Source organism: Schistocerca gregaria, chromosome 3 (genome assembly GCF_023897955.1).
Source record: "Schistocerca gregaria isolate iqSchGreg1 chromosome 3, iqSchGreg1.2, whole genome shotgun sequence".
Lineage (NCBI taxonomy): Eukaryota > Metazoa > Arthropoda > Insecta > Orthoptera > Acrididae > Schistocerca > Schistocerca gregaria.
In genome coordinates this window covers 8,495,010-8,520,978 of record NC_064922.1, presented here as the reverse complement: position 1 = coordinate 8,520,978, position 25,969 = coordinate 8,495,010, and the positions used below count along the sequence as shown (strand labels likewise).

Below are 25,969 nucleotides of genomic sequence, written 5' to 3'. Positions count from 1 at the left end.
TAATTTCGCTTTGGTGTGTCTGATGTCTTGTAATCTAATGGTTGACACGTTTGCCTGTTCATAGAGGCCTCGCAACAAACTGTAATAAAATTCCATACTGTTGTTTAACTCCCACGCTCTTTCTCTGCTGTATCTGATACACACTTTTCTCAGCCTCGGCTTTGCAACCTTAATCCACCAGTCTAATACTGTGGGGTGCCTCTCGATCGATCGCACACATAAGGTCCACGCATCCGATACCGCGTCTGCCAAATCTTGCTCTTTTAAGAGAGAGACATTTAGATGCCACTGGTTCCTAAAAATCTGAATCGGCTGTGGAGCTAAATCAATGCACGCCTTCATACTGCAGTGTTCACTAAAATATACAGGTACGATTTCTGAATTTAGTAGACATCTTTCCAAGTTTTGGGACACATAGATTCTGTCTATTCTACTGCGCGAAGTCTGTGTTATATACGTATATTCAACCTTCGTTGGATATTTTAGTTCCCATGCGTCCTTTAGTTTTAGGTCGGTTACTAGGCGTTTAAGTTCTAAAGAACCGTTAAAATGTGGTTGTTGATCTTTACGATTTAAAACACAGTTAAAATCACCGCCCATTATAAAACTGTTTGGGTTTCGACGTAATAAATATATAAGTTCCTCTTTATAAAATGCTGCCCTGTCCTGTCTATTACTATTTCCTGAAGGCGCGTATAAGTTAATCAATGTGGTACCTAAAACGTTAATACTAATTGCCCTTCCAGATTCCAACCGCTCCACTTGAGATACGGGAATCCCTTCCCTGAGCAGAACCGCTGTTCCTGTATGTGTGTCACAAGATACGTTAACAATTGCGGTGTATCCTGGTATTACAAATTCCGTCGTTACAACCTCCTGTAGAAAAGCGATATCGGTTCCAGAGTCATACAAAAATTCCTTGAGAGCAGCTAGCTTTAATGAGGTTCGAATTTTATTTATATTGATCGTTGTGATAGAGTATGCTCGCATCTCTAACTTGCTATTGGCCACGGACAAAGTTGGTCAAAAAAAAAAAAAAAAAAAAATTGTTGTACTTTTGGTATGCTGAAATCCGGTTTAGAACTACTGTCATTCAGAACTTGGTAGCAGTCCTAGTAACACGGTCGCTAAACGTTAGTTTGTCTGCCATTGTCATCCCGCACCTTAGTACTGAGGGGCTGTTCGACATTGAGTGTGTCAGGAGGCTCATCTGGAGCACCTTCTCTGACAATTTCATATCGTATATTTTTCTGTGATTTTACGTCCGACTTGTCCGCTTTTTGTTTGGCTTGGGTGCGAGAAACAGTAAGATTCGGTTGTGGTTTTAGCGTACGGCGGTGGACGCCCTGAAAACCCTGACCTGATTTTGTTGTGGCAACACTCGACGCGGCCGCTTCAGCAGCAGTGTCTAGAGAGACCTGCTGTTTACATGCTACCTTCGGTTGTTGTGACGCTTGCGACGGTGTTTGCTTATTTTCCGGTTCAGGAGTAAACACTTTCACTTGTTTACACTCTGGTGCCGGTTGCTGTGGTGTTGCGGTGTCGCGGTGTTGTTGTTCTACCGCTTCCGCGAACTTCCCGTCGGTAAACAGCTGATTATCGCTGTTTACAGCTGGGCAAGTTGTCACTGCTTGGGGGACTTCTACTTTCTCGCTGTCGGCAGCTGCCGCATTTTCTGGCAGTGAGCGAGATGTATCAGAAACTGCAATTAAATCTACTTGCATTCCGTCTTGGGGCACATGCAGATTTTCATCGCCAGCTTTCTGTTTACGTACAGCAGTAGATTGTCGGGAGGTGTCATCATCAGAATGATCATCTGTATGTTCAAGTGGTCGTTTCTTGGTTAGTACGTCTAACTCACGGGCAGAGGAATCACAATTGAAGCGTGTTACCAGGGGTGGAAAATCACTGCCATCAACAGCAATAGTTCCAGTACTAGGTACAGGATCCGAACCCTCACCCTGATTGGCTGTGTTATCGGTTGCCAAAACTTCGCTCAAGGTCATCTTGCGGCGTTGGACTAAATTTGTTTTTAGTACAAAGACACGACGGGGACAGTCCTGCCTTAAATGACCCGATTCATTGCATATATGGCACGTAGGGGTTTGACCAGTATAAATCACGTGTGCTTTATGCCCGTCAACAGTTATATGAGATGGGATATTCGTCTTTACTTCCATCTCTACCGAACGAATACCATTGAAGCTCTGAATTTTAAATTGCTTCGACCAACGTTCGTTAACTATATCCTTTACCTCACGATATTGAGACCTTGATTTTCTCATTATCTATCTCGATAGGTAAATTTAACACCCGCACAGATCTATAAAGAGCATCAGCTCTCCTGATAGCCACTTTACTTGTAGTGCCGTCTCTATGCAAAAATTCGACATGATACCCAAATTTTCCAATAATTTTATCGACCGAAACGGGATCCAAAAACTTTACGAAAACACAGTAGTTGTCAGTATCTAGCTGAGTGGTATGCACCATATCAGAATTTATGCCAAGTACCTGATCAAGCCAATCATGAATTTCCAGAGCAGTCGGCTGAACACGTCATGTTTCCTTAGCGAAGGCAAAAACCAGCGTATTCTTCCTCACAGTCGTAGCCATGGTATGCAGTAAACAAGGGGAGATCCCGGTAATTACCGAAAACTCCACAAACGACAAATAATCGTCGGTAGAAAACACAAAAACAGAACACAGGAGGCAGAAAAAATACGAGTTACACATGAAGAAAATCACAAAACTCAAAAACACCGAAACGCAAAGGTAAACACTGGCGAAACACTGACTACACGCAGCAACCGTGACACGTCCGTACGCGTCGGCAGCTAGAGCCAGAATGCGAGGCCACACGGTCACTGACGACCAACTATAACTTGTATACGACTCATCTCGAAACGCTCACATCCCTGAGGAATTGTGTTTTCGTTCTACACAGCCGCAGTTCCTTGCTCTTTCCCACACATTCGTTACATTCAACCTTTTACGAGACCGGCCAAATATAGACTGGGAAACATGACAACACACTTTGTGCATTCGGAATCGAAGGCAGGGCGTCCCTCGCCACATTTGCTACGATGGCCATTTGCTACTTTTGCAGAAGAGGCGGCGGCGACGACGACGACGACGACGACGACCGATCGATCGAGAGGCTCTGAGATATGTGAGAAACACAGCTATAAAAAGTAATTCAGACTGCCTCGTCCCACCTTATGCTGTACCGCTTTGTCAAATGCTTTATCTGGCCATTCACCTTAATCACATCTGAGAGTAATTCTTAATAAAACGCCTGTCGCTAATTGTTCGTCATCACAGATACTGTTTGCTATACGGCCACGACGCGCAACTGATTTCCAAAATTCGTCTTCCTCCTGTGAGGATGGAACTTACGACTCTTGGTTTACTAGACCAGTGATCTGCCACTGAGCTAAAGAGTCGCGTCCTAGCGGTACTCTTGCGTACTCCGTCCTTATGGTCGTCTGCATCATCAGACTTCAGCTGACAACACTTCATATTACCGGCTAATATTTGCAGCTATGGCGACCCATTACTGCTTGGCTACACATTTGACAGGCAACCGATGTGCTCTCCAAACAACAACACTTGCTTTTCAGAACATGTATTTCACTCATGTCTACAAAATCACCTTCACCTTCAAATACAGTTTCCTTGCGACTGACAGAAGTAGGCAAAGTTTAAAGTTGCTATTTCCATTACATCACGTTAATCAGAAAAACGGTAATTTACATCTGTAGCGGAACAAAATTCCGTTTCGCCCAGCGTGGGGCTCGAACCCACGATCCTGGGATTAAGAATCTTACGCTCTACCGACTGAGCTAGCCGGCTGCCTCGGTGAATACGTGCCGGGTGCAAGTCACACAGTACTCGTTTGGGTTGGTTGGTCCCATACAGAAACTCTCCATGCTGCCTAATGTTTTCCTAACGTCACACTCGTCACGTACTTCACTTTTATTTCATAATAATTTCTGAGAGGTAAAGGAATTGCATGACAACATGCAGAGCTAGTGGCGTCAAAATTAACACACATACTTGATGTGACTCAAAAGCCGAACGAGTTACTTTCCGACGTTGTTTTAGATGTGCAAGTGTCAGTCAAAACTCGCGGTGACGGCACTCTGCCGACCATTTCGCTAGTTAACACCGGTCTTGTTGTGTGTGTTTCAAGCTCAAGAGCATCTCCAAGCAAAAAATGGTCGACAGTGACATTCAGACGGTTTCGTACTGCTCAATTGCTACATTAAAACGGTATGTTTCTTTTTCAGAACTGGAAAAACACGAGCGTGACAGCATTCGAACCTGTAATCTTCAGATCGGAAATCCGATGCCTGATACATTAGGCCACACGGTCACTGACGACCAACTAAAACTAGTATACGAGTCATCTCGAAACGCTCACACCCCTGAGGAATTGTGTTTTCGTTCTACAGAGCCGCTGATCCTGGCTCTTTCACACCCATTCGTTACATTCAACCTTTTACGAGACCGACCAAATATAGACTGGGAAACAAGACCACATACTTTGTGCATTCGGAATCGAAGGCAGGGCGTCCCTCGCCGCATTTGCTACGATGGCCATTTGCTGCTTCTGCAGAAGAGGAAGCGGCGACGACGACGACGACGACGACGACGACGACGACGACGACAGGCTCTGAGATATGTGAGAAATACATCTATAAAATGTAATTCAGACTGCCTCGTCCCACCTTATGCTGTACCGCTTTGGCAAATGCTTTATTTGCGCCATTCACCTTAATCACATCTGAGAGTAAATCTTAATAAAACGCCTGTCGCTAATTGTTCGTCATCACACATACTGTTTGCTATACGGCCACGACGCGCAACTGATTTCCAAAATACGTCTTCCTCAAGTGAGGATGGATCTTACGACCCCTGGATTACTAGACCAGTGCTCTACCACCTTTTTTTTTTTTTTCCGCCGAGACTCGAAGTCGGGACGTTTGCCTTTCGCGGGCAAGTGCTCTACCAACTTTTTTTTTTTTTTTTTTTTTTACTTTGGCATACATTCTTTCAAGTGGAGAAGATAACTGTATTGTAGTCGATATACATTACTTACGCATCCCACAGAGTGCCTCAACCCTTCCGCCTGTCAGGGAATAACCAATAATAAAAACACGCCTAGGGTCACTGGGAAGTGTCAGCAGACATTTTTTCTCCAACAAACGTTGTTCCCCTACATATAAGGGACACGAAGATATAAAGGAAATAAGAATGATGGAAATCTGAAAGTGAGCAAAGAAAATAACAAAATTCGGGTATATATGATGAAATGAGCATTTGGAGTCATTGGCTGGGAGGCCACTTACGGGGCAGGTCCGACCGCCTTGGTGCAGGTCTTATTACATTCGACGCCACATTGGGTGACTTGCGCGCCGGATGGGGATGAAATGATGATGAAGACTTCACAACACCTAATCCCCGAGCGGAAAAAATCCCCAACCCAGTCGGAAATCGAACCCGGGCCCCTAGGACGACAATCCGTCACGCAGAGCACTTTTTTTTTTCTTTCATCCCATCGTGCTGACCACTTTTTTTTTATCATACAGAAGGTTTTATTGAAGAATGAAGCAAAAGTTAATTTTTTTCAGAAATTAATTTTAACGTTCATCATACTAAACACAAAATCTTTGCTATCAAATCATAGGAAAAAGAGAGACACCTGCAGTTATCACACTTAATGAAAACAAACCAAATAAGACAAAAACGATTTTGTTTCAGTTTTTCAAATATTTCTCACAAAGCAGAGAATGCATAAAAAAAACAAGGCAGCCATGCGCAAAAAGTTGCCAATAAAGTGAACTAAAAAGGGCCATCTTGCTCGCCGCGGTCACATTGCTAGGCGGGCGGCCAGGAACGGGCGGTCGTCATTACATTGGACATCACCAGCCACCAATCGTTGGAGCGCCCGGGGCCGCTGCACACAGTCAGAGACTGTTTCTGTTACCATAGGGGAATCGTGGAAAGATCACATCTACAAGTTAATGTCTTCTCACACCCGGCACACCCCAGCTGGGTGGTGGGTCCATGAATGACGAACCCAAATATTTCGCAAAAATGTTCCGGTAATCCTGTCTGTTCGTTAAGACCAGAAACTCGTCGATCATATAGTATCATAAATCGAGGACGTCTTTGTCTCCATCGCGGTATATGTAGTGTATCGCCATTCCTCGTACCCAATTAACCGCATTCATCCGGGCCATAGGGAAATAGACAGCGTCGGGATGAAAGAGTTCTTGGGGTAAAATCGAAACGTAGGGGCGGCGGAGCAGGAAAGCCAGGATCTGGCGGATCAGTTTCCAGCACTCACGCGCGGGGCCACAGTTCAGTCTATGTTCGTCCGTGTCTAACGTCGTGCAACGGGGGCACACAGGGTCGTCAATTAGGTGAATGGCATGCAGCCGTTGTCGGGTTGGAAGTTTCTCGTTAACGACCACATACCACGTCGACCGCACGAAAGTAGACAGGAACGGCGCGTGGATGGCTCGCCATACCCGTGGCCAGTCGACCGTAGGGTGGCGCCGTACAATGTCGTTATCCTGAGTCCAGTGCTGGAGAGCACTATAATAAGTCTTCGCTGTCGGATTCCGTGTCTCCGATATAACCCGCAACACATAGCTATGCTCTACGAAAAACGTTCTAATATGTGACAGCGAGGGCGATAAATGTCCAACTGGTACCGGTGGGTACAGCGTACGTGGGGCCACTTCTTCAATCAGTAGGCCGGGGAGACTGGCTGTTGGTGAAAGCCAGAGTCGCCTCATGGAACGGAGATACAGTGCCAGCGCTCTGTGCTTGACGTGAGTGAGTCCAACACCGCCTTTGTCGAAGGGTAAACTAAGCGTAACAAAACGGATCTTGAAAACTGCACCATCGTTCACCACGTATCCAAACACTGCCTGTATCCTGGAAGCCATCGTGTCCGTTATCGGCAGTACATGGGCGTAATGGTTAAGGTGAGAAGCCATGTACACATTGACGTATTGGGCGCGTTGCAAAATGTTCAATGATCTGAATTTATTGAGACGAGCCTCTAAACGGAGTCGTCGTAAGACCATACGATACGTAAAGGCCGCCGTGCGTTGTATTTGTCGATGGAGTGATATCCCTAAACACTTGAGCATCGGGAACTCTGTCAGAGGTACGGTCAGACCTGCAGGCATTCCTCGTCCTACCTCCATGTAGCGTGATTTCCGAAGGTTGAGCACACTGCCTGCCACCGCCCCATACTGGTGGAGCCAGGAAAACGCCGTGTGTAATTCGTCACCAGACCGTGCTAAGAACATCACATCGTCGGCGTATGCACCACATCGAAAGGTTACGGAACGGAGGGTAAGTCCTTCTAAGCGTCGCCGTAGTCCGTGAAGAGCTGGTTAGAGGGCAACGGCGAAGAGCATGGCAGAAAGAGGACAACCCTGGCGGACGGACCTGTTGACACGGACGGGGGCGGACCGACAGCCGTTGATCATAATCCTCGTGACAGCCCCATGGATCAATCGAAGCACAACAGACGTCGTCAGACGCGGGACACCGATGTGTTCCATAACAGCACGCAGGAAACCATGGTTAACGCGGTCGAAAGCATGGTCGAAGTTCAGCGCAACAAGAGCGCCTTGGAGGCGGCAAGTTTGCATGAGCGCCACCACGTCTCTATAGGTGCTTAAAGTCGTAAACACATTAGTGTCGCCCCCGAGGCAGGTTTGATCAGTGTGAATGGCCGCCATTATCGTAGGTTTGAGCCTCTCACGGAGCAAGCGTGTCAACAGCTTATAGTCAGTGTTTAGCATTGTCAACGGGCGAAAATCAAGAGGGCGACGGCCTCAGCCGGGTTTGGGCACAGGGATCAAGAGACCCTCAGTAAAGTTAGATGGTACCTGAAAATCGGCGTCCAGGAGTTCACTGTACATCCTGACCCACATTGGGCCCATGAGATCAAAGAACCGCTTGTAAAATTCAAGAGGGAGGCCGTCAGTGCCAGGCGTTTTGTTGGGAGAGCCACGCAACAGAGCCTCTCGCAGTTCTTCCAAAATCACCGCCGACAAGAGCGTAGCATCATCTTGTAGGTTCCGAGAGACTGGTAGGTCAGATAGGACTTCCCTGGCCCCTACATTCATCTACATCTACATGTCTACATCTACATCTACATGACTACTCTGCAATTCACATTTAAGTGCTTGGCAGAGGGTTCATCGAACCACAATCATACAATCTCTCTACTATTCCACTCCCGAACAGCGAGCGGGAAAAACGAACACGTAAACCTTTCTGTTCGAGCTCTGATTTCTCTTATTTTATTTTGATGATCATTCCTACCTATGTAGGTTGGGCTCAACAAAATATTTTCACATTCGGAAGAGAAAGTTGGTGACTGAAATTTCGTAAAAAGGTCTCGCCGCGACGAAAAACGTCTATGCTGTAATGACTTCCATCCCAACTCGTGTATCATATCTGCCACACTCTCTCCCCTATAACGCGATAATACAAAACGAGCTGCCCTTCTTTGCACCCTCTCGATGTCCTCCGTCAATCCCATCTGGTAAGGATCCCACACCGCGCAGCAATATTCTAACAGAGGACGAACGAGTGTAGTGTAAGCTTTCTCTTTAGTGGACTTGTTGCATCTTCTAAGTGTCCTGCCAATGAAACGCAACCTTTGGCTCGCCTTCCCGACAATATTATCTATGTGGTCCTTCCAACTGAAGTTGTTTGTAATTTTAACACCCAGGTACTTAGTTGAATTGACAGCCTTGAGAATTGTACTATTTATCGAGTAATCGAATTCCAACGGATTTCTTTTGGAACTCATGTGGATCATCTCACACTTTTCGTTATTTAGCGTCAACTGCCACCTGACACACCATACAGCAATCTTTTCTAAATCGCTTTGCAGCTGATACTGGTCTTCGGATGACCTTACTAGACGGTAAATTACAGCATCATCTGCGAAAAACCTAAGAGAACTGCTCAGATTGTCACCCAGGTCATTTATATAGATCAGGAACAGTAGAGGTCCCAGGACGCTTCCCTGGGGAACACCTGATATCACTTCAGTTTTACTCGATGATTTGCCGTCTATTACTACGAACTGCGACCTTCCTGACAGGAAATCACGAATCCAGTCGCACAACTGAGACGATACCCCATAGCTCCGCAGCTTGATTAGAAGTCGCTTGTGAGGAACGGTGTCAAAAGCTTTCCGGAAATCTAGAAATACGGAATCAACTTGAGATCCCCTGTCGATAGCGGCCATTACTTCGTGCGAATAAAGAGCTAGCTGCGTTGCACAAGAGCGATGTTTTCTGAAGCCATGCTGATTACGTGTCAATAGATCGTTCCCTTCGAGGTGATTCATAATGTTTGAATACAGTATATGCTCCAAAACCCTACTGCAAACCGACGTCAATGATATAGGTCTGTAGTTAAATGGATTACTCCTACTACTCTTCTTGAACACTGGTGCGACCTGCGCAATTTTCCAATCTGTAGGTACAGATCTATCGGTGAGCGAGCGGTTGTATATGAGTGCTAAGTAGGGAGCTATAGTATCAGCGTAATCTGAAAGGAACCTAATCGGTATACAATCTGGACCTGAAGACTTGCCCGTATCAAGCGATTTGAGTTGCTTCGCAACCCCTAAGGTATCTACTTCTAAGAAACTCATGCTAGCAGATGTTCGTGTTTCAAATTCTGGAATATTCCATTCGTCTTCCCTGGTGAAGGAATTTCGGAAAACTGCGTTCAATAACTCCGCTTTAGCGGCGCAGTCGTCGATAACAGTACCATCGGCACTGCGCAGCGAAGGTATTGACTGCGTCTTGCCACTTGTGTACTTTACATACGACCAGAATTTCTTCGGATTTTCTACCAAATTTCGAGACAATGTTTCGTTGTGGAACCTATTAAAGGCATCTCGCATCGAAGTACGTGCCAAATTTCGCGCGTCTGTAAATTTTAGCCCATCTTCAGGATTTCGCGTTCTTCTGAACTTCGCATGCTTTTTCCGTTGCCTCTGCAACAACGTTCGGGACTCCCTCTCGTAAAGAAGTTTATATGACTGTGTGAACGCTCGGACGATATCCATTTGTGCGTCAACGCGTCGCCCATCCTCCGTCTCAACCTCGGTAATGAGCTGCCTCTTGCGTCTTCGGCGTTCTTGAATAATATGGTGGAGGGAAGGTCGTTCACCACGAACGTCATCAGTCGTCCTCGCTCGCACCCGCACACCCGCAAGACGTACGGCGTTGATACGAAGCAATTGTGCCTTGACGTGTTGTACTGCTGATTGTCGCTCTGGCGACGGCGGTTGTACAGCCAGTTCGCGGAGCGCAGTATAGTAAAAACCAGTAGTCGCAGTATACCAGCGCGCTCGGTCGCGTCCATAGCTGACTAATGTTCGGCACAGTGCGGGTTTTGCACACCGTAACCACCATTGAAGTACAGAACGGTAGGCGGGTAAACGCCGGTGGCAATTGCTCCATGTGGACTCGACTGCGCGTCTGCAATTTATCTCATCAAGAAGGGCCACATTGAGGCGCCACGGACACCTACTTCGGCGGACGCGCTGGCGGGGAAGGGTGAGAGTACACACATATGCGAGGTGATCCGTGAACGCTGCCGGCCACATCTCAGCGTCGACAACGGCCGATCGTAGGCCGCGGGTGACGTAGACTCGATCCAAACGGCTCGCGGAGTGACCAGTAAAGTAGGTGTGTGCTCGACGGTCGCCGTGTTGGATGATCCAGGTGTCCAACAAGGCCAAGTCCTGTACAAGTGCCAGGAGTGCCGGGCAAGTGGTATAGTGTGGCTCCTGGTCGGATGGGCGGAGCACACAATTAAAATCGCCGCCTACTACCAAGTGGTCGGTATTGCCCTGGAAGAGCGGGGCTATATCTTCGGCAAAAAAGGTGCGCCGTTCTCTCCTTTTGCCGGTGCCTGAAGGAGCATATAAGTTCACCAGACGTACTGTACCAATCGTGAGTGCGACCCCCCGGGCCGACGGTAAATAGGAGACATCAGTGGCCATTATCCCTTTCCGCAGTAGAATCGCCGTACCTCCGCCGCCCACATCTGCAGGCATAGTGTAGGCGTCATATCCGTAGTCATCGAGACAGAGTCCTGATCGGACTTCTTGAAGGAAAACAACGTCCAGATCCGCAGCGCGTAACGTATCCTTCAGCATACGGGTCTTGACATCAGATGTAATGCCATTGACGTTGATCGTGGCGAGGCGGTATGCCTGGTCCATCAAGTCTCGGGAGGTGACCATGGTATGACAGGAGGGCAGTAGTCGTGACGTGGAGCGCCGGTCTTGCGAAGTGCTAGGCAGCAACGAGAGGTGCTCATGCCGCCCTAGGCGTCTGTCGCCGGCCGCGCAGACGCTGCCATCGGCATCGGTGCATCGTCTTGATCCTGAAACGCATCCTGCAACTCCATCTCCTGCGCCCAGTCGCCCAGGGACGTTGACACCACTGGATCTCGAGAGGCAGACGGAGGCAAGGGTGCATCCCCGGTGTCGGAGCTGCGGTGATCTGCCGCATCCCCATGTGGTCCAGACCCAGCGGTAGTGGGAGAAGACGTCGAACCGTGTGAGACGGTACGGTCGCCTGTGTCGGCGCGGTGGAGCGGTTGAGGCACCTCGTCATCCAGCGGTGTCGCCTCGGGCTGTTCTATGTCGTCGGTTGTCTTGCGCCGCTTCTTATGACGCTTGGGTGATTTCTGCTTACGCTGCCGCGCCTCTGTTTCCGACGTAGGGCAAGGGGAGGACGCTGCATCCTGTGCTTCAACTTCCATCGCACCGTCGGCGAGCCGTTGTGACGGTGCGCCGGGGTCCGACGAAAGGACATCAGTAGCATCGGCACTGAAAGACGCTTGGGGCTCCGTGGAAGCTACTGCAGGGTCCTCCAAAGCTCGCACCAATACAGTGGGGTCGTCATATACAGCTGGCGTCTCCCGTCTCGCCGCCGCAACATACGTAATCGGCAGAGAGGTCGGTGTCGACGGACGAATCTGGTCGGTCCAGGGTGTCTGCACGAGACGGCGTTGCAGGCATTCGGTACGCATGTGTCCCGTCTGGCCACAACCGGAGCAGGTTCTCGGCTGACCGTCGTAAATAATTATTGCCCTGCAACCAGCGATCGTGAGATACGAAGGAATATGGCGATGCAGGTCAATACGGACTTGTCGCATCCCGTTAAGGACAGGGTAGGTGTCGAAGGTCTTCCATTTTTCGGCCGTGTGGCCGAGAACTGTTCCATAGGGTCGAAGAGCAAGGGTGACCAAATCCGCTGGAACTTCAAAAGGGAGCTCAAACACGCGCACATTTTGGATTCCCAATCCAGCACGTTCAAGCGTCACCACACCCACGTTTCCGTCTGAGTGGCAGAACCGATAACCTGCCGTCGAGCGTCTGAGAAGTTTGTCACATGCTTCGTCGTCAGTGAACTTAAGATATACGACGCTGGAGACAATAGATAAGTGGATACCGATCAGCTCGTTAGGATCAACATGTACCACATCGCGTAAAAAACGCTCTACTTCGTGGGCCTTGGGTCGAGAGTACGTAGTGTCGAACTGCAGCTTGATCGTGGCTTTCCGATACGAAAGAGCCATCGTGTGTCAGGAACGTGACGGCAATACGTAACACTAGCGGGCCGGCGCGGTAAACAACAACACACCCGGAAACGCGACACGGAGCGGCCGGGACGTACCGCACCGCTCCACAGCCAAAGGCCGACTGTCCACTGAGCTAAAGAGGCGCGGCCTAGCGGTACCCTTGCGTACTTCGGCCTTACGGTCGTCTGCATCATCAAACTTCAGCTGACAACACTTCGTGTTACCGGCTAATATTTGCAGCTATGGCGACCCATTACTGCTTGGCTACACATCTGACATGTAACCGATGAGCTCTCCAAACAACAACACTTGCATTTCAGAACATGTCTTTCATACATGTCTACAATATCACGTTTCTCCATCAAATACAGTTTCCTTGCGACTGACAGAGACGTAGGCAAAGTTTACAGTTGCTATTTCCACTACATCACGTTAATCAGAAAAACGGTAAATTACATCTGCAGCGGAACAAAATTCTGTTTCGCCCAGCGTGGGACTCGAACCCACGATCCTGGGATTAAGAGTCTCACGCTCTTCCGACTGAGCTAGCCGGCTGCCTCGGTGAAATACTGCCGGGTAGCACGTCACACAGTACTCGTTTGGGTTGGGTGGTCCCATATAGAATCTCTCCATGCTGCCTAATATTTTCCTGACGTCACTCTCGTCACGTACATCACTTTTATTTCATAATCATTTCTGAGAGGTAAAGGAATTGCATGACAACATGCAGAGCTAGTGGCGTTAAAATTAACACACATACTTGATGCGACTCAAAAGCCGAACGAGTTACTTTCCGACGTTGTTTTAGATGTGCAAGTGCCAGTCAAAACTCGCCTTGACGGCACTCTGCTGACCATTTCGCTAGTTAACACCGGTCTTGTTGTGTGTGTTTCAAGCTCAAGAGCATCTCCAAGCAAATAATGGTCAACAGCGACATTCAGACGGTTTCGTACTGCTCAAATGCTACATTAAAACGGTATGTTTCTTTTTCAGAACTCGAAAAAAAAAACGAGCGTGACAGCATTCGAACCTGTAATCTTCAGATCCGAAGTCCGACGCCTGATCCATTTTTTTTTTTTCATAATACTAATTTCAGGCAAACTCTTCCTTTGGCTGATGTGTTGATCTTAAGATCTGCATGGAAGTATACCGAGATTTTCTTACAAAACTAAAGTAAATGAAATTCACAGCTGAACGTAAGTGCATAAATACTGTTTTGAAAAATTAAGTAGCTAAAATATGCCAACAGTTCAAAGAGGAGATTAAGCACACTGTCAAAAAATTATCAATGATTTACTGTATAGAAACAGTATCATACAACCCATACAAAACTCTCGTTTTCACTGTATTTTTAGCTCAGATGTAAGAATTTGTACTAACAAACTCTGCACTTTCTGTTACTCAAAGTTAATACTCCCCTATGAAATTCCAAAAAACTTAACACACACAGACACACATACAGTTTCACAAATCACTTTGCCACAAAACTAAGCCCAGTACAGAGTCTTATATAACCCCTCATCAATGTTCTATTGTGGCACACTTCACTTTGTTAGCAGCACCATTAAATATAGCAAATATATCAGACACTGTTCAAAATTATTGCTGGTGAATACCACCAGCATCTCCTGCAACACGTTTACGACGTTTATTGAGAAGAGGGTTGTTCGAATTATCTAAATTTTTTATGTGAACCTGGTCATAGTCAACTCTCATAGTTGCTAATGAGCGTGTCATTTCTTCTTGAACTTCTGGCCAGATACCTTCCCCTTCTCGCAGCATTCTACCAGTATGTAAAGGAGTCTGTGGTACTTCTGTATATTGAGCAATCCATTTATTCTGCATCACTTGATCTATTGTAAGGCGGTGGGTCGGTTCGATACACAGCATACCACGGATAAGATCTTTTGCGTCTTGTGAAACATTCTGCCACTCAGGGTTTGGAAAATCATACTGCCCTGTTCGTATACGTTTTTTCATACCTGGTGATATTGCCAGGCCATGGTTACTGTAAAAGGGTGGGAAACCACATAACAGAATATACATTATAACACCCAATGACCAGATGTCACAGCTCTTGTCATACTTTTCTGGTCCAAGTACCTCAGGTGCAACGTAATATGGTGTGTAGCATGGTGTTTGCAGGGTATCCTTCGAAAAGGTTTCTTTAGCAAACCCAAAGTCAGTCAGTTTTAATATACCTGTATGATCTGGCTTTGTATAAAGCAAATTTTCTGGCTTCAGATCTCTGTGAGCTATGTTCATATCATGAAGATGTTTGACAGCTAGGCAGATTTCTCGCATTATTTCTGCTGCTTCCCTTTCAGTGAAGGCTCCATCTTGCCTGTCTTGTATTCGCTGGAACAGTTCACCACCTTCCATGCACTCCATAACAACAAGAAGGCACTTGTTTCCACTGTAACTGTTCTCATAAACATCAATTATATGCACAATATGCCGGCAGTTGCTGGCCCTCCAATGCAAATCGACCTCCCGCCTTGCCTTCGTATTGTCATGCAGCACCTTCAAAGCATACTTTTCCCTCGTTCTCTTGTTGTAACACTGGACGACCTTCCCATTAATACCAAGACCTAACACAAATCCATTAGGCCACACGGTCACTGACGACCAACTACAACTTGTATACGACTCATCTCGAAACGCTCACACCCCTGAGGAATTGTGTTTTCGTTCTACACAGCCGCTGCCCCTTGCTCTTTCCCACCCATTCGTTACAGTCAACCTCTTACGAGACCGACCAAATGTATACTGGGAAACAAGACCACACACTTTGTGCATTCGGAATCGAAGGCAGGGCGTCCCTCGCCGCATTTGCTACTTCTGCAGAAGCGGCGACGACGACGAAGGCGACGACGACGACGACGATGCCCGCGAGAGGCTCTGAGATACGGGAGAAATACATCTATAAAATGTAATTTAGACTGCCTCGTCCCACCTTATGCTGTACCGCTTTGGCAAATGCTTTATCTGCGCCATTCGCCTTAATCACATCTGTTTGCTATACGGCCACGACGCGAAACTGATTTCCAAAATTCGTCTTCCTCCTCTGAGGATGGAACTTACGACCCCTGGTTTACTACACCAGTGCTCTACCACTGAGCTAAAGAGGCTCGGCCTAGCGGTACTCTTGCGTACTTCGGCCTTACGGTCGTCTGCATCATCAGACGTCAGCTGACAACACTCATATTACCGGCTAATATTTGCAGCTATGGCGACCCATTACTGCTTGGCTACACATCTGACACGTAACCGATGTGCTCTCCAAACAACAACACTTGCATTTCAGTACATGTCTTTCACACATGTCTACAAAGTCACCTTTACCTTCAAATACAGTTTTCTTGCGATTGACAGAGACGTAGGCAAAGTTTAAAGTTGCTATTTCCATTACATCACGTTAATCAGAAAAACGGTAATTTACATCTGCAGCGGAACAAAATTCCGTTACGCCCAGCGTGGGGCTCGAACCCGCGACCCTGAGATTAAGAATATCATGCTCTACCGACTTTTTTTTCCGTTACACCATCCGCTAATTGTTCGTCATCACAGATACTGTTTGCTATATGGCCACGACGCGCAACTTATTTCCAAAATTAGTTCTTCCTCCTTTGATGATGGAACTGACGACCCTTGGTTTGCTAGACCAGTGCTCTACCACTTCCTTTTTTTTTTTTTTTTTTTTTTACTTTCGTTTTTGTGTGCCATTGTTTCAAGGTTAGGGGTGACAGTCAGATTCAGGCTGCGGAAACAAAGCGGGCAGGGGTCGAAACCCGAGGCCTGGCCACGATGATTCCACCGTCCTGTTTCCGAATGGCACCTGTACAACGGCGTCGTACTTTCCCCTACTGTCTCGGTTCTTGGTCTTACTTTTGTTTTTCTTGTTCGCCCTAAAGGTCCACGTAAACTTCAGTCCAGGTGTAGAGAATAATTTTACATAAAGGCGGCAAAACCAGCTACAGTATAAAAGAAATCGGCTCACACAGGCGACCTTAGCCAACACCCTCCCTTTCAAATGTCAGGCTAAGCATATTTGCAAAATCTTTACGGAGTCCTGGCAAGCGCAATCGGTTCCAGTAAGCAGTAAGGATGTACTGCCGAAACGTTAGGTGTTCATCCTCTTCATGACAACTATTGAGAAAATGTACCAAGTGTCCAAGCAACTACATAACGGTATTGAGCTTCGTTCGCGGATAAAAGGAAGAATCGGGCCGTACGATGATGAAAATGGTATAAACGGTTTCGGCAGTCCTAGTGACAAAAGCCAGTTGTTTCCTGAGCCAAAGCCAATTAGCAAGGTGCCCACTGCAGGTGAATCGATGCTCAAGTGTGTCCAGGAGACCACACCGAGTGCAGTTATCCGTGTCAGAAAGACCAATACGGTGCAGTCGTACGTTGGTGGGGACCAAACCATTAACTACCCTACACCACGTGGACGCCACAGCCATTGAGTGGATCGGCAGACTAACATTCTTCCAGATGTTCCTCCAGGACACTGATGGAGACGCCAGTTCGATTGGATTGGGACCAGCCAGCCCCTCACAACGGGCAATCAAGCTCTTGGTCGTTGGCACCGGTCGTCGCAAGAAGACGTCACCGAGGTAACTAACCGCAATATAAAATTCCCGGACGCGTTTCAAGTTAAAATTGAGGCGACTGACGTCGACAGGTGGAGCACGGCTCTTCGGACGCACAACAGTAAAAAGTCTGGATGTAATTGAAGTCACTTCTTGCGTAACAATTATAGTCGTACGGCGGACGTACAAGGCAGATGCCTTGCGAGTAATGTCAGTGAGGCCCAAGCCTCCGGAGATACGCGGTTTCTTCATAACCTCGTAACGCAACTTGAATAGATGACCCTTCCATATAAACCTGCTAGACAATTGGCGCAACCTGTTCGCCACCATAATGGGAAGTGGGAACAGCTGAGCAACATAATAGGCTTTACATAACACGTACGTGTCTAAAATTCTGACTTTTTGCAAAATGGTAGCCGAGCGCTGCTCATGGACCATCAGAGCCCCCTGTATCTTCTCGGTGACAGGTTTCCAATTATGAGCCGCCATTTTTATGGGACACCGATCAATGCTAATCGCCAATGACGTATGGCGATCGACAAAAGTGGCCCAAGGGACATCAGCATCGCGAAACCCTCGAATATCAGGGAACTTACATTTACCCTCATTGAGACGCGCTCCAGAGACACAACAGTATGCATCAACGACTCTTTTCAACAATGTGATATCATCACGTTGACGGAGGAGAACAACGACATCGTCCGCGTACGCCTTAACAGTGAGCTTCCCACCAGAGAGGGTCATACCCTGAAGCTTGAAAGCAAGAGTCCGAAGCAGCGGCTCCAGGGACAATATGAATAGAGACATAGAGAGCGGACTACCCTGAGGTACCCCTCGGCGGATAGCAATGGGCGGCGTCAGCTGCCCATTGACTGACACCAGAGCAGTTATTCCCCTATACAAATTACCAAGAACACCACGTGATGAAGCGTTAAAACCTATTGTATCTAAAACACAATTTAAAAACACATGACTGACGTGATCAAAAGCCTTGTAAAAATCGAGGAAAGCAAAGGCACAATGAACGTTTGTAACCGCCGCAACTGAGACAACATCCCGATATTCGGCTACTGGGGTCAGAATAGATCTACCAGGAAAACAACATTGATGTGCCCCAATCACAGACCGCAGCAGAGAAGATAATCGACTATTGAACGCTCTAGCAGCTGTCTTGTAATCAAAGTTCAGCAATGTGAGCGGACGAAGATTGGCAGCAGATAAACGACCAGTGGACTTCGGAATTAAAACAATTTTCCCTACTTTAAAATCGGCTGGCACATCCATCCCCCTGACAATCTCATTTAAAATCTGCGTAAAAGTGCAACCCAAAAGAGGCCAAAAACGTAGATAAAATTCTTTAGGCAGGCCGTCTGGACCCGGCGATTTACCGGACGGAGAGCGAGCAATAAAATCGAAAATATCATCTACCTGGAACTCCCGGAGAAAGTCGCCGTTCGCGTCAGGCGTGATGGTCGCAGGAAGATCCTCAAGGACATCATCAGAAAGTGACGCACCAGAATCATCGGCAGAATAGAGACTAGCGTAATACTGATGAAGAGCACGCGTCATATCCTCCTGTGCAATAAGCTGTCGTCCATCATCCACCATAAGAGAAGAGATGAAGGTGCGACGACGTCGAGTCTGATGCCGCAGCAGGTGGTACAAAGAAGTCAGTTCACCTTCAACAAGAGAGTGAGGTTTCGACTTTACTCGCAGACCATCCAACTGTCGTCGTTTGAGGGTCAAGAGCTTTGCTTTAATACGACGAACATCATGGATCCGCAGAGGAGAAGGACCCGCCGCGTCATACAGTTCACGCAGGACAGAGTAGTAAAATTCATACGTGTTCTTAAAATCACGCGCCCTTGCGGCACAGTAAAAAATCAAAGACTGACGAATCTTGGGCTTGGCAAACGCAGTCCACCAAACGAGCAAGGAGGGGTAACGCGGGACAGAGCGAAGACATCGCTCCCACACGGCACTTACAACTTCATCAATGGCACTGTCGGCAAGGTGGGAAACATTTAACATCCACTGGGAACGATAAAGTTTTGCTGGTTGGTGACTAAGATTTACAGTTGCAGTAAAAGCACAATGGTTAGAAAAACCAGTAGGAATAACATCGACAGAAAGAATGTTATCACATAAAAAATCAGAGAAGTAGAATCTGTCGAGTCTACTGCATGAGGACGCGGTTAAATACGTAAATTTCACCAGGGTTGGATATTTGTGTTCCCAAACATCACGCAGGTGCATCGTACGAACCAAGTCATGTAAATCTCGGCAATAATTAAAATTGGGAGACTGGTCTTCAGGGCGTAAAACACAATTAAAATCGCCTCCGAGCAGGAGACTCCGAGGACTCTTGCGCAAAAGATAAATAAGCTCTTCCTTATAAAAGCGCGATCGAGCCACAGTGCGACCCGAACCAGAGGGGGCATACCAAACAACTAGGCAGAGATCAAAAAGACGACAACCAATCCCACGGCCAGAGTCAAGGAATTCAATGTCAGTAACAGGAATACCTTCTCGAAAGAAAAGAGCAGTTCCTGTTGAATTTTCCGGTGCGACATTAAAAACAGTTTGAAATCCAGGTAGAGAGAGATCAGAAAACAATACTTCCTGCAAAAATACTACGTCCGCACAGGAGTCGTAGAGAAACTGCCGCAAAGAGGCAATGCGAACGTCGGACTCAATACGGTTAACATTTAAGGTAAGGAAGGTATATGCTTGAACCATGGAGAGAAAAGCGAGACAAGAAGTCACCTACACCGACGCATCAAACATCACAGTCCATAGCAGGGGGACGGAGGCATCCGAGGGAGGGGGACTGCTACCCCCTTCCGCGGATCCCTTACGTTTCGGTCTTTTACGAACAGCATTGACGTTCGGCTGAACGCGCAACTTGCGTCGGCTGACGGGCAAGGAAGCGGCAGCCGCCGGTGACATAGGAGGGTCAAGTTCTGTATCCGACACCACCCGCGCCGGTCCACAGTCAGGGTCCGGGGTCGCGGGGGAAACATCCGACGAAACGGACTGGTCTACACCAATACTAGCTTCCGGCAAACATGGACTACACGGAGGCGAAACGTGAGCAGGAAGCTTCGAAGCTTCTAAGTTGGAAGGAAGCGGAGCAGCTCCGCTGGCAGAGGTATGGGGCAGTGAAGCAGGAAGTTGTTGCGGCTCAACTTGTTGTGACAAAGAAGTCGGTTCCGAAGGCGGCGCCAACAGGCCCGACCGACGAGCCGACTCGAGAGAAGCCGCGTCGGAAGCCGGAGGGGCGTCAGCAGCCGCTACCGGAACAGCTACTTCAGGGGAACAGGGAGCATCTACACAACTCTGTGGCTCGGAGGATGTCGGTCTCTCGGATTGGGGCATTTCGGGGAGATCCTCATCCGTACTATTTCCATCTTGTGCGCGACGCCGTTTATTATTCAAAAGCGGCACACCCACCTGAGGAACAGACGGAACAACATCAGATTTGGCACGCAAAGGAGGAAATTCTGTGTCAGGGGCGTGCAAAACCTGCGGCGGGGCGCTACAACCACTGGACTGTTCGACACCAAGAGCAGAACCACCGGCAACGAGGTCAGCGACCGTTAACTTGCGACGCTGTTCGAGAGAATTTTTTAACACAAAAACCCTCCGCGGACAGTCGGTACGCACGTGGCCACTCTCATTACACAAGAAACAGGTGCCAACCTGACCACTGTATGTTACATGGACACGATATCCACCGTTCTTCAGGTGCGAGGGAATATTCTGCTGCACGTGCATTTCGACGGAACGAATACCACTGTAACACTGCAGACGATGTTGGCTGGACCAGCGTTCAAGGCGAATACTCTTAACATCACCATACTTGAGTAAACCCTCCTTAAGATACACATTATCCACCTCCGGCGGAAGGTTGTAAACACGAACACTGATGTACGTAATGGAAGCATTTGAAAGCAGTACGGTACTGACAGAATCATCCCGATGCCGAAAGAGAACCTGATGACCAAATTTGGAAATAATTTTATCAACCTGAAGGGGTCCATAAATTTAACAAAGAAAACACAGAGTTCTGTATCAAAATATGCACCTGATCCGAATTAATGCCAAAGGTATCTACTAACCAATCATGAATCTCAAGGGAACTAGGTTGCACATGGTGGGTGGACTTGTCAAAAGCAAAACTAACTGTAGCCTGACGAGATATAACCTGAGACGACATTTTCAAAAACTACGCGGTCTAAACCGCTACACAAAAACACTGAAATACACACAGAAAGTAGCACAAGGAACGAAACAAAGACGGAGAAAAACTTACAGAAGGTACAACACTACACGTAAACAACGATATCCCACTATACGTAACGCTACGGCGGAGCGGAAGACTAGGCATGTCCACACTGCACGGCGTCTGAAGCGGAACTGGTTTACTGCTTGGCTACACATCCGACACGTAACCGATGTGCTCTCCAAACAACAACACTTGCATTTCAGAACATGTCTTTCACACATGTCTACAAAATCACATTCACCTTCAAATACAGTTTCCTTGCGACTGACAGAGACGTAGGCAAAGTTTAAAGTTGCTATTTACATTACATCACGTGAATCAGAAAAACGGTAATTTACATCTGCAGCGGAACAAAATTCCGTTCCGCGCAGAGTAGGGCTCGAACCCACGACCCTGGGCTTAAGAGTCTCACGCTCTACTGACTTTTTTTTTTTTTTTTTTTTTTTTAATCGGGCCTCCTTCCTCCCCTACAGCCCGTCCTTCCGCTCGCCATTTGTGCCTTCTTCGGCTAGCTTCTGTGCTATGTGTGGTCCATATGAGATAGGTGAGTGACGAAGTAAATGTATACAAGTAAATAAAATCCCTTCTTTTGGGGTTATGGAAAGGAAATAGTTCCGCAACATTCTTCCATCATTGAGTTGGAGCGATTTTTATATTAGAGCCAGGCTTACTTCAGCCTGATGGCTTCTCATGGGTGTGTCAGCAACCTATTAGTGCTGCGACACGAGGGCGAAGGGTAAACGAAATAGCCACCTTGTTGGCGTAAAATGAATGAGAAGCTTAATAGATAATTTCATATAGGAAAAAAAAAGGAATTCTGAGGTTGAACAACATGTCGTTTCATCGTTCTTCAGCTCTGTCGATGAGACAATGTTCGGTTCAAGAAATTTGCGTAGTTGTCTTTGTATTTCATTTGTCGTTCGAGCTTTTGATGTTCTGTCATCAGGTACATCCAATAATCTGCTTCACTTTTCGTCATAGCCGTTGAGATGTAATGGACTGTCAGTCCTTTGAGCCAGTTGGCTGACCTTCTTTTAGTGTTAGGATATGGCGCGTCATCAGGCAGAAGGACGTGTGTCGGTGAAATTGTGTTAGGTGACGTACGTAGCATATGTGCTAGTTTTTGCCTGAAGAGATTCCACACGTCTTTCACATCTTCACAGACGAAGCGATGTTCTGCAGTGTCGACGACATTGCAGCTGGAACAGTTTGGTGTGTATGCCAGACGTATCGCGTGCAGTTTGGAGTTGGTTGGGATTTTTCTATTGACTGCGAGGTACCACGTCGATCGCACATTGGATGGTAGATGGGGGTCAGATATGTTGTCCCATATGTTTTTCCAATTATAATGTCGAAACTTATTTTCTATTCGATTGCGCAATTTTCCTTCCAGCAAGGTGTTGTAAACCTCCTTAACCCGATATATGTCCTTCTCCGGTATTTTATGGCGTACATAGCTGTATTCCACCAGAAAATGTTTATAGTGGTACAGCTCGTGGGAGATGTGACGCACATCGATTGGTGGATCTCTGCTGACTGGGGTGATTTCACGTAAGAGATGAGCCACTAAGGTCCGCGGCGATCGTTGCCACTGTTTATAAGTTTTGCTGACGTATAGCGCTTGCGCTTTAAGGTAGATGTCTGTCAGTTGTAGCCCTCCATTGCGTGTCGGTAGCGTCAAGGTATCATATGAAACCTTAAATATCTGACCTCTACTGACAAAATAACCAAGCGCTGCTTGCATTTGGTGTGCAATGTTTCGTGGCAGAGGCAGCACTTGAGCAACATAGTTGACTTTGGAAGTGATGTATGTATTGGCCAGTTGCACTTTTTGTATTACGTTTAAATTACGCAAGCTGTGTTGTTTTATGCTTGCCCGTAAGGTGGCAAGTAGTTTTCGATAATTGAGAGCGGCCGTGCGGCGGATATTACTCGTATATTCTATTCCAAGGCATTTGATTTTTTCCACAGTGTTGATACTTCCAGCGGCTCTGATCTCTATACCCCGACCAAGATTCATAATACCAGATTTATTGCGGTTGAGTTTAGCTCCTGACGCCATTTCGTAGGTCGCCACAACTTCAAGTACTGTTTCCACCTCTCTTTCGTCAGTCACAAGTACCCCTACATCGTCCGCGTAGGCTTGACATATGATCTTCTGTCCGTGTATATGTAATCCACGGAGTTGCCGAGTCAGAGATACTAAGAGAGGTTCAAGCGCAATCGCGAAAAGCGTCATGGACATTGGGCAACCTTGTCTTACCGAACTCTGAATATTGATCGGGTGACTGAGTTGTCCGTTGACACTGATTCTTGACGTGCTATTCGTCAGTATGTTTTTCACGGAGGCTATAATTTTCTGGGGGAAGTGCATGGATGTCATACACCGGAGCAGGTACGAATGATTAACTTTATCAAAGGCTTTTTCAAAGTCAAGCGACATCAGAGCACAGCGAATGTTGCAGGCTTCCGATATCGCTATAATGTCTCTGTAGTCGCATAAGGTCTGAAATATCGTTCTGTCCTTTCCCACACTTGTCTGGTAGGCTCCTGTCACTGTACGAATAACAGAATTGAACCTTTGCATCATGATACGGGCGAAGATTTTATAATCACTATTGAGAAGTGTTATGGGTCGAAGATTCTCCACGGTTTTGCCTCCTGGTGTTTTGGGGACTAAGACCACTGTACCTTCACAGAATTCCTTCGGAAGGTCAGTGTCCGCATTTAGTATTTCATTGCATACGAGTGTCAATTTAGCAATTATTTGTTCGCGAAAAGTTTGATAAAATTCTGCGGGTAGCCCATCTGGTCCAGGTGATTTGTTCTTTGGGCTCTTCGAGATGGCATCTTCGACGTCTTCGTCCGTTATTCTCGCTGCGAGCACATCAGCTTCTTCTGGAGTGAGTCGCTCTGTCGTCCTAGCAGTGAGAGCTTGCTGCGCCGTTTCATCTGTCTGTGTATTGGCCAGCAATTCACTAAAGTGTCGATGGATCTCGTCTCGTATTGCAGCTTGATCTGTCAAGAGTCTTCCGTCTGAAGTTTTGAGTTCCGTCAGAATTTTAAGTTTTTGTCTTTTGTTCTCTTGGAGAATGTGGCACATCGATGTTGTTTCTTCTCGTGTACCGTTCTGCAAACGCGTTCGTATTTTACAGCCTTCGAGATGGTGTCTCTGCAGGTTGAGCAATTTTGCTTTTATTCTGTTGATTTGCCCATAATTTGTTATGACTGTAGCATCACGAACGCACAAGTCTCTCAGACAGCTGAAGTAAAACTCTACTGTCCGCTTCCGCCAGGCGACTTTTTCACGGGAGTAAGTTTTCATTGTCTTTATTATTGCGGGCTTCGCGCAGTTTAGCCACCAATTCAGCGCCGTGCCGTACAAGTGGAACTTCCTTTCACATTCCGCCCAAGTGGTGTGGAAGGCGGCGTGACATCCAGGATCCGAAAGATGAGTAACGTTTAGCTTCCACTGACCTCTCGCCCTGTAAGTGCCTTGTTTCTCTAAATTTACCGTACATATGTACGCGATATGATCAGAGAAAATCGTGGGCCATAGCTCGGACTGTAAAACGTGTCTCCTTAAATTGGATGTTGCGTAAATTCTGTCGATACGACTGGCAGAATGGCTAGTGATATAGGTGAAACCTGGCCTATCACCGTGTTTTAGTTCCCAAGTGTCAAACAGTTGGAAGTCTCTGACGATGTCCTCCAGCTCCAGAGATTTGTTAAAATTTGGCGTCTGATCTTTGGGACTTAGCACGCAATTAAAGTCACCCGCAAAAATTATTTGGTCAAATCGCACAGCGAAAAGGGGGGCGATGTCCTCTTTGAAAAATTCGGCCCTGCGGCGCTTGTTTCCGGTTCCTGACGGGGCATATATGTTGATAAACCTGGTGTTGTTTATCGTGACAGCGAGACCTCTACTGTTAGGCAGTTGCGCCACGTCTGTAAGTAGGATCCCCTCTTTAGTCATAATCGCTGTGCCGAGGCTATTGTCATTGCCAGGATTGATGACGGCGTTGTAGCCAGTGATGTCGTCCAAACGGATAGCCGTTACTTCTTGCAGCATTAAGATGTCAATATCAGCGGCGTACAGAAAATCTTGGAGATTTCTCAGATTGAGGGTGCTGCTAATTTTATTTATATTCAGAGTTGCAATTCTGTACGCCTGTAAAGACGTCATGTCGACTATACCGTGTCAGGTGGGGTACTGTTTGCCAAGGGAAGTGGATGCTTGCTCCACTTAGAAGAAGTCGGCATCATCATCTGCCGCACGAATATCTTTGATGGTGGTTTGTTGCCGGATGGACACATCCTGTCGACGGTCGGGTGCCGTTCGCCCTGAACGTTGTGCTATGTCAGCCATCTCTGCATCATGGCTTTGCTCCTCCATGTCATCCGCCCAGTCTCGCGTGCACGTAACTTC

General features: G+C 47.2%; 1 protein-coding gene and 2 non-coding genes across 3 annotated transcripts; all 3 read right to left on the bottom strand.

The window, feature by feature from the left end:
• Positions 1-3,782: 3,782 nt before the first annotated feature.
• Positions 3,783-3,855, bottom strand: Trnak-cuu (transfer RNA lysine (anticodon CUU)). The gene has a single exon. It is a non-coding gene; the product is annotated as a tRNA-Lys (tRNA).
• A 9,284-nt stretch (positions 3,856-13,139) lies between these two features.
• Trnak-cuu (transfer RNA lysine (anticodon CUU)) lies at positions 13,140-13,212 on the bottom strand. The gene has a single exon. It is a non-coding gene; the product is annotated as a tRNA-Lys (tRNA).
• A 544-nt stretch (positions 13,213-13,756) lies between these two features.
• On the bottom strand, positions 13,757-20,201 carry LOC126354099 (MAP kinase-activated protein kinase 2-like). The gene is made up of 2 exons (XM_050003489.1): positions 20,111-20,201; positions 13,757-15,278 (listed from the first exon to the last, which is right to left on the bottom strand). Exons 1-2 carry the CDS (start codon positions 20,199-20,201, stop codon positions 14,257-14,259), a joined length of 1,113 nt encoding a protein of 370 aa, XP_049859446.1. The 3' UTR covers positions 13,757-14,256.
• Between the last annotated feature and the right edge of the window lie 5,768 nt (positions 20,202-25,969).

Bases quoted from the DNA above. Each gene is read 5' to 3' on its own strand.
- LOC126354099 (XM_050003489.1), bottom strand. From the start codon at position 20,201: ATGTCACCGGCGGCTGCCGCTTCCTTGCCCGTCAGCCGACGCAAGTTG. The intron at 15,279-20,110 runs GTAAGGGATCCG...GTTGGTCGTCAG, and splicing joins TGTTCGTAAAAGACCGAAAC to TGACCGTGTGGCCTAATGGA.